Consider the following 9005-nt stretch of genomic DNA (forward strand, 5'->3'; position numbering starts at 1 on the left):
CTACCGGGGAAAGATTCTATTGGGGAAAGATTCTACCGGGGAAAGATTCTACTGGGGAAAGATTCTACTGGGGAAAGATTCTACTGGGGAAAGATTCTACTGGGGAAAGATTCTACCGGGGAAAGATTCTACCGGGGAAAGATTCTATTGGGGAAAGATTCTACCGGGGAAAGATTGTACTGGGGAAAGATTGTACTGGGGAAAGATTCTACTGGGGAAAGATTCTACTGGGGAAAGATTCTACTGGGGAAAGATTCTACCGGGGAAAGATTCTACTGGGGAAAGATTCTACCGGGGAAAGATTCCCCTGGGGGTTGCCATGGAAGCTAAGAAGGTGTGTGTGTGTGTGTGTGTGTGTGTGTGTGTGTGTGTGTGTGTGTGTGTGTGTGTGTGTGTGTGTGTGTGTGTGTGTGTGTGTGTGTGTGTGCGTGCGTGTGTGTGTAACCAGTGCTGTACTGCACCGCTGTAGCTCTGCGTTGTGTGTGGTTGATTGAGGCTATAGACATGGGACTTTGGAGATCAGGTAGTTTTAATTAAGCAGAGTTCATTCTCTGCATCCTCCATCTGCATCCAGAAGGAAATAAAACATTTGTAGAGCCACATTATGTTCTGAGAATCGTCTCCTCTTTCTACAACAGATGCACAATAGGAGGGACTGGGATCATTCGAGGAGCTAGCCATCGTTCACACATGCTAATAACTTAGCTAGCTATTAACCACATGTCGAATTCAGAATGTTGATATCATCCTAAAAAGTAGTTACAAGTGCATCTTAACAATATATATGTTATCTCTACATTTCTATTTCTTCTATTTCTCACAGATTGATCAAACGAATCAGATCCAATGATTTACCCTGTAGGGCGGGGGGGGGGGCTTGCTGATATTTTAATTATAATATGCCCACTGCTTGCAAAATAAATATACAAATAATGCTTCTTTGCAGGATAATGATTGTCCTGCCTTTCAAGAACTCATTCCAGTATTTTACTTGCTATATTGTATTTACTTTGCCATCATGGCCTTTTTTGCCTTTACCTCCCTTCTCACCTCATTTTCTCACATTGTATATAGACTTGTTTATACTGCATTATTGACTGTATGTTTGTTTTTACTTCATGTGTAACTCTGTGTCGTTTTATCTGTCGAACTGCTTTGCTTTATCTTGGCCAGGTCGCAATTGTAAATGAGAACTTGTTCTCAACTTGCCTACCTGGTTAAATAAAGGTAAAATAAAATAAAATGATAATATCCTTTGCAGGATAATGATTGTCCTGCCTTTCAAGAATGCTTGAATTGATTTTCTGGTCGATGCAAGTTTCACCATCCAATTATTTCAGAACTATACATTTCATCATGGCACGGACCGTGGCGCTATGTTTTACAGAGGAGAATTATTAGAATATTAGTCAGTTATTGCATTTAATCCACGCTGGCTTTCGTGGGGGACACAGGCCGTCACTCATGTATTAATGCACAATTTGCCTAAATAAGTCATGGAAACATTTCAACCACTGTAGGTTTTTTGGGGAAACCGTTTTTCGTTGTTGGTGTTACGTCATTACGTTAAGCTGGCAAATGTCGCATCCTATTTTCTACGTGAACTTTCTAAATGTCGACAAAGAATCACTAGTGAAGTTAGTGGAAACAGAGCTCTCTCTCTCTAGAGCTGGTATTTAAACTACTACACTAGTACACTAGTTATTCACTGGATAATTAAATACATCCACATATTTGTGTGTGTGTGTGTGTGTATGTCAGGTGGCCAGTAGGACCCTGGGTATCCCCAGCAGTAAGATCCACATCACAGAGACCAGCACCAACACTGTTCCCAACACCAGCCCTACTGCTGCCTCTGCTTCCTCCGACCTCAACGGAGCCGCTGTGCATGTAGGACAGACTCACACACACTCACCTGCTGCTTTCAATATCCTTTACTGCAGCCAATCTTCTAACCAATCTCTCTCTCTCTCTCTGTCTCTGTCTCTGTCTCTGTCTCTGTCTCTGTCTCTGTCTCTGTCTCTGTCTCTCGCTCTCCCCCCTCTCTCTCTCTCTCTCTCTCTCTCTCTCTCTCTCTCTCTCTCTCTCTCTCTCTCTCTCTCTCTCTCTCTGTCTCTGTCTCTGTCTCTGTCTCTCGCTCTCTCCCTCTCTCTCTCTCTCTCTCTCTCTCTCTCTCTAGAATGCGTGTGAGATCCTACTCCACCGTCTAGAACCCTACAAGACCAAGAATCCTAAAGGATGCTGGGAGGACTGGGTCAGTACCTGTCAATCATACACAGTCTTATTTCTAATTGGATGGTTTCATTCCTCATCTTTAAAGGCCCAATGCAGTCAAAATTCAGTTATTTCCTGTGTTTTGTATCATATTGTACAACAGCTGATGAAACTAGCATTGTAAAGTGTGAAAAAGGTGCTATATCCTGATGGTTGTTGGTTGAAAATACAATTTACACAGGAGCTTCTAATCAGCAGGTTTTTTCATGGGTGAAGTTTTGGCTCGCCTAGTGGCATTACCAGGCGGTTTAAGATAATAGACAAATAACAAAGATAGTTCCTCTGCCAATATTTACTAGATTTTACCTGGAATCCATTTAAATTGACAGGTCTGCCTTCTTAAAAGTTAATTTGTGGAATGTCTTTCCTTCTTAACGTATTTGAACCAATCAGTTGTGTTGTGACAAGGTAGGGGGGATTTACAGAAGACAGCCCTATTTGGTAAAAGACCAAGTCCATATTATGGCAAGAACAGATCAAATAAGCAAAGAGAAATGACAGTCCATCATTACTTTAAGACATGAAGGTCAGTCAATCCGGAATATTTCAAGAACTTTGAAAGGTTCTTCAATTGCAGTCGCAAAAACCAAGTGCAATGATGAAACTGGCTCTCATGAGGACCGCCACAGGAATGGAAGACTCAGAGTTTCCTCTGCTGCAGAGGATAAGTTTGGCAGTGTAGCCTAGTGGTTAGAGTGTTGGACTAGTAACCGAAAGGTTGCAAGTTCAAATCCCCGAGCTGACAAGGTACTAATCTGTTGTTCTGCCCCTGAACAGGCAGTTAACCCACTGTTCCTAGGCCGTCATTGAAAATAAGAATTTGTTATTTAACTGACTTGCCTGGTAAAATGAAGGTCAAATAAAACATTAGAGTTACCAGCATCAGAAATGGCAGCCCAAATAAATGCTGCACAGAGATCAAGCAATATCAACTGTTCAGAGGAGACTGTGTGAATCAGGCCTTCATGGTTGAATTACTGCAAAGAAACCACTACTAAAGGACACCAATAATAAGAAGAGACTTGCTTGGGCCAAGAAACACGAGCAATGGTCAGTAGCCCGGTGGAAATCTGTCCTTTGGTCTGGAGTCCAAGTTGGAGATTTTTGGTTCAAATCGCCGTGTCTTTGTGAGACGCAGTGTGGGTGAACGGATGATCTCTGCATATGTATTTCCCACCGTGAAGCATGAAGGAGGTGGTGTGATGTTGTGGGGGATGCTTTGCTGGTGACACTGTCTGTAGAAAATAGTACAAATAAAGAAAATACCTTGAATGTGTCCAAACTTTTGACTGGTAGTTTTTTAATGGAAAACTATTATAGTAAGGTATGTAATTGTTACCCAGAAATGATTTGATATAAGAGATAAAAATGTTTGAATTGGGCCTTTAACCCAGAGTGCCCTTCCTTTTAAACATCATGTGTTTTAATCAATTACTCATGATCTGTTTTCAGGTTACCGCTGCCTACTTTGACCGGGTCAATCTGTCTGCTAATGGATTCTACAAGTACGTTACCTGGAACACAGACACAAGAAAATAACACGCAGTGTATTATTACCAAATCTGTTTAAACAATAAATGAATCATTTCGTTTTTTTCCCAAATAGTTTGCCTGTGAGGCAACACAATAAACTACCATAGCTGGTTGCTAGCTTGCTACAATGCTGCTAAATGCTAGCTCATCTGCAATTGCTAGCTAGGCTAATGTTGCTAAATGGCACAACTGGAACCGACAATCACCAGAAAGATTTCTTGGTGTAATTAACTGTTTATTTATGTCTTCCTCAGGACTCCAGACCTTGGTTATGACTTTGAGACCAACACAGGTCGTCCTTTCAACTACTTCAGTTATGGAGTGGCCTGCTCTGAGGTGGAGATAGACTGTCTGACCGGCAGCCACAAGGTGAGTGATGCGCTAGTGTGTGTTTCCCACTTCTCATGCCTACTTGAGAGATTTTAGGACTGCATCGATTGAAAAGACACAAACCAATATCCTCCATCTCAAATCAAATAAAATCAAATTTTATTTGTCACGTACACATGGTTAGCAGATGTTAATGCGAGTGTAGCGAAATGCTTGTGCTTCTAGTTCCGACAATGCAGTAATAACCAACGAGTAATCTAGCTAACAATTCCAAAACTACTACCTTATAGACACAAGTGTAAAGGGATAAAGAATATGTACATAAAGATATATGAATGAGTGATGGTACAGAGCGGCATAGGCAAGATGCAGTAGATGGTATTGAGTACAGTATATACATATGAGATGAGTATGTAAACAAAGTGGCATAGTTAAAGTGGCTAGTGATACATGTATTACATAAAGATGCAGTAGATGATATAGAGTACAGTATATACGTATACATATGAGATAAATAATGTAGGGTATGTACATACCCATTCCATCTCTCCATTAGAACATTCATACGTCCATCGTCATAGATGTGGGGAATAGTCTGAACCCAGCTCTGGACATAGGACAGGTAGAGGGGGGCTTTATGCAGGGTGTGGGTCTGTACACCCTGGAGGAGCTGAAGTATTCTCCCGAGGGATACCTGTTCACGCGAGGACCAGGCATGTACAAGATCCCCGCCTTTGGAGACATCCCCACTGACCTCACAGTGTCTCTGCTCCGAGACGCCCCCAACGACAAGGCCATCTTCTCCTCCAAGGTAGGGACTCTTATTGTGAAGGAAGCCCTCTTTCTATTCTTGTGGAACCCCCGTTTAATTAATCATACTTAACACCTATCTATCTATCTATCTATCTATCTATCTATCTATCTATCTATCTATCTATCTATCTATCTATCTATCTATCTATCTATCTATCTATCTATCTATCTAATCTATCTATCTATCTATCTATCTATCTATCTATCTATCTATCTATCTATCTATCTATCTATCTATCTATCTATCTATCTATATCTATCTATCTATCTATCTATCTATCTATCTATCTATCTATCTATCTATCTATCTATCTATCTATCTATCTATCTATCTATCTAGGCGATAGGTGAGCCTCCTCTCTTCCTTGCGGCCTCTGTGTTTTTTGCCATCAAAGATGCAATCATCGCTGCCAGGAAGGAGTCAGGCCTTAGTGGGCCCTTCAGATTGGACAGCCCGGCCACACCTGAGAGGATACGCAACGCCTGCGAGGATCGCTTCACCAAACTGGTATGTTCATCACATCTCTAGCAGTCCTTGAATAAAACTATGGAGACACACACTGATCTGTTGTTGTTGTTGTTTTGGTTCCAGTGCCCCCCTGCAGAGCCAGGCACCTTCACTCCATGGGCTGTCGTAGTGTAAGACGAACGGAACTAGAGAGAGAAGAAATGCAGAGGAGAGAGAGAAGAGGGGAGAGATGGAGGGGGAAAAGAATAGGATAGCAAGCAGAGAGAGAAGGTTAATCTGTTCCAAAATTATGCCATTCAATTCCTTTGTCTCAGTCTGAGGAAATGGCTGTTCTAATCAGTTTGTCATGGAGACAGAACCCTAATCAGTTTGGAATGGAGACAGAACCCTAATCAGTTTGGAATGGAGACAGAACCCTAATCAGTTTGGAACTCTTACCCTAACGCACACATGGGTGGATCTCGGTAGTGTAAAGGGGCATCATCTCCTTGTCTCCTGTCTCTCATCCTTACTGAGCTGAGAATTCAGAACAATATAGTGGATTTTGGGGGTCTGCTTTCACCTGTCCACTAGTTTTAGATCAGTGAAGAGAAAGAGACTATTAAAGATGAAGCGCAGATCTGAAGCCTACCTGGCTATCAGCACTTTGACCTAGGAAGCAGTCCTAGTCCGGTTCCCCACATAGCCACCATGGTGCGTTCCGAAATAGGTCAGGAGGCCGCAGATTCTGATTGGAGGAAAGTGTCGCTGAGGCCGCGGGAACTAACCAGTCACACACCACTGTAACTGTTGATTATCTTTTTCAAGGGATGTCAATCATTTTCAGACCTCACTACATATCATATACAAATGACCTATGATCAATTCAATATCTGTAATGATGCCTGTTATATACCTTTATCAAATAAGTCAACATCTTGTATTTGTGTGTAAAAGAGCTGATATGTGTGTTTAAATTAATATAATTTCCTAAATGTATGATATTTTATACAATTTAATTTAATATGCCTTTTATTAGCAGAACATTTTATTTTATTTAGTGGTTGTGTTGAGTCATTTGTTTAATTTGTTTTATGAGTAATCTCAGGTTTTAGTAAAACAGCACCATCTGGTGGCCGGTAGTATTTAACTAAGTTTCAATTCAACTTAGTTAAATACTACTTGACTGACACAGAATAACTCAATTACTTCAACTACTTGATAAGACCGAGACAAAAAATTAAAAGAGACTATCAAGCATTGGTGTAATTAAAGGAATCAGCTTTATTTTACATTTCAATAATGTACAGAGTTTGTCTGTTGAATAAACATAGATTTCCAATCCTCTGTCTCTGTCCTCTGATTGTGTGTTATGCTGTATACAAGTCCTTGCTATGCGGTGTATGGACACCTATTCATATTAGAGTACTTGGCTATTTCAGTCACACCCGTTGCTGAAAGGTGTATATAGTCAAGCATACAGCTATGCAATCTCCATAGACAAACAGTGGCAGTAGAATGGCTCGTACTGAAGAGCTCAGTGACTTTCAACGTGACACCATCATAGGATGTCACCTTTCCAACAAGTCAGTTTCTCAAATTTCTGCCCTACTAGAGCTTCCCCCCGGTCAACAGAAAGTGCTGTTATTGTGAAGTGGAAAGATCTAGGAGCAACAACGGCTCAGTCGCAAAGTGGTAGGCAACGCAAGCTCACAGAACGTAAAATGTATTCAGCCTAACCCCTTGACTAGCTCTTTGTTAAAGCTGATAAGAGAGAGACCAGAGAGCCATGAAGAAGAGACAAGATTGAGGCATTGTTGTGATTTACAGAATAAAATAGTCATGGAACCTGTGTAGCTGACTGTTCAGATAGAAACTCCTCCTCCCATTGTTACTTCTAACCTGTAGTCTCTATAGAGTGAAGACACTTCCTCCCATTCTCACTCTTCTGTCTTCTAACCTGTAGTCTCTACAGAGTGAAAACACTTCCCCCCATTGTTACTCAGCTGTCTTCTGACCTGTAGTCTCTACAGAGTGAAGACACTTCCTCCCATTGTCACTCAGCTGTCTTCTGACCTGTAGTCTCTACAGAGTGAAAACACTTCCTCCCATTGTCACTCAGCTGTCTTCTGACCTGTAGTCTCTACAGAGTGAAGACACTTCCTCCCATTGTCACTCAGCTGTCTTCTGACCTGTAGTCTCTACAGAGTGAAGACACTTCCTCCCATTGTCACTCTTCTGTCTTCTAACCTGTAGTCTCTACAGAGTGAAGACACTTCCTCCCATTGTCACTCAGCTGTCTTCTGACCTGTAGTCTCTACAGAGTGAAGACACTTCCTCGTGTTGGTTTCTTTATATTCAGTTGTCACTCACTCTATATTCTCTGATCTGCCTCTTCCTTGTGCTCACCTGCTAAGCAGTGAAATCGACCCTGTTATTGACACACACACACACACACGCAGTTTGCATGTGTATTTACTGTGTGTTTGTACCAGTGTGTGTGGACCTGTGGTCATTCAAAAAGCAGCTGGTGATAAATAGAATAATTTCCTTTCAACAGTGAATCATACGCACAGTACAGTATGGACACAGCACACTCATTGAAAAACTATCCCTCTCATTGAACACAATCTGAAAGATAGACATTTTAAATGTCTCTTACAATTGCAACACACGCGCCCGACACATTACTTCATCTAGAATACTTTTTCCCCCATTTTACTCAAGGTGTATCTGGGCCTTTTTCAGCACGTCTACTCTTCCCACCACACAAGGAGGATGGGACAGAGAAAAATCAATGCACCAGAATATACAAGACAAAGAAATGTTGTTGTCATGGCAGCAGGACCTGTGAGATGTCCAGTCCCTTCCTGTCTGTCCAGTGTGGGGTGAAGACCACTCCTCTCTATGGCCTTATCTGTCACACCCTGATCTGTTTCACCTGTCTGTGATTGTCTCCACCACCCTCCAGGTGTCGCCCGTCTTCCCCACGATCCCCTGTGTATTTATACCTGTGTTCTCTGTTTGTCTGTTGCCAGTTCGTCTTGTTTGTCAAGTCAACCAGCATTTGTTTGTCTCAGCTCCAGCTTTTCCCCAGTCTCTCTTTTTCTCACCTTCCAAACTCCAGTCCTCGAGTCCCCCCAATAGTGTTTTCCAACGGTAGGAGTTGAGTGGCCGGTAGGAGTTGAGTGGCCTCCCTCGGGATGCGACATCAACCTCCTGGAGTTGGAGACAGTTCTGTTGGTTCTGACCCACTGCATGTCTACCCTATGGGGTCGCGACGTGTTGGTCTGGTCAGACAAGTGAACCACAGTAGACTACATAAATCGCCAAGGAGGAGTCAGGTCTCCTGCACTGGCAGAGGAATTGTGGCTGTGGGCTCACAAGCACCTTCGCTCGTTGACAACAGCACACATTCCAGGCTGTCAGAACTTCAGAGCAGACCTCGAGAGGGTCCCCGAGACAACGAGTGGCAGCTGCACCCCGACATTGTTCTCCAAATATGGGAACGGTTCGGGAGAGCCGAGGCGCACGTGTTAACACACAGTGTCCCCTATGGTTTTCCCTACGAACCTAGGACGAACCGCCACTAGGGATAGATGCTTTT

General features: G+C 42.5%; 1 protein-coding gene across 4 annotated transcripts in view; it reads left to right on the top strand.

Annotated features, from left to right (window-relative positions):
• The window catches only part of xdh (xanthine dehydrogenase), a gene marked incomplete in the record, with an annotated part of 66860 nt that extends 60115 nt beyond the window's left edge, over window positions 1–6745 (top strand). For 3 of the 4 annotated variants that reach the window (XM_031829284.1, XM_031829283.1, XM_031829281.1), the window contains 7 exon segments: window positions 1762–1890; window positions 2180–2254; window positions 3727–3779; window positions 4062–4176; window positions 4694–4948; window positions 5291–5458; window positions 5543–6013. In XM_031829284.1, coding sequence (XP_031685144.1) covers window positions 1762–1890; window positions 2180–2254; window positions 3727–3779; window positions 4062–4176; window positions 4694–4948; window positions 5291–5458; window positions 5543–5593 — 846 coding nt within the window. 4 annotated transcript variants of the gene reach the window in all.
• Window positions 6746–9005: the final 2260 nt, after the last annotated feature.

This window comes from Oncorhynchus kisutch, linkage group LG7 (assembly GCF_002021735.2).
Source record: "Oncorhynchus kisutch isolate 150728-3 linkage group LG7, Okis_V2, whole genome shotgun sequence".
Classification (NCBI taxonomy): Eukaryota; Metazoa; Chordata; class Actinopteri; order Salmoniformes; family Salmonidae; genus Oncorhynchus; species Oncorhynchus kisutch.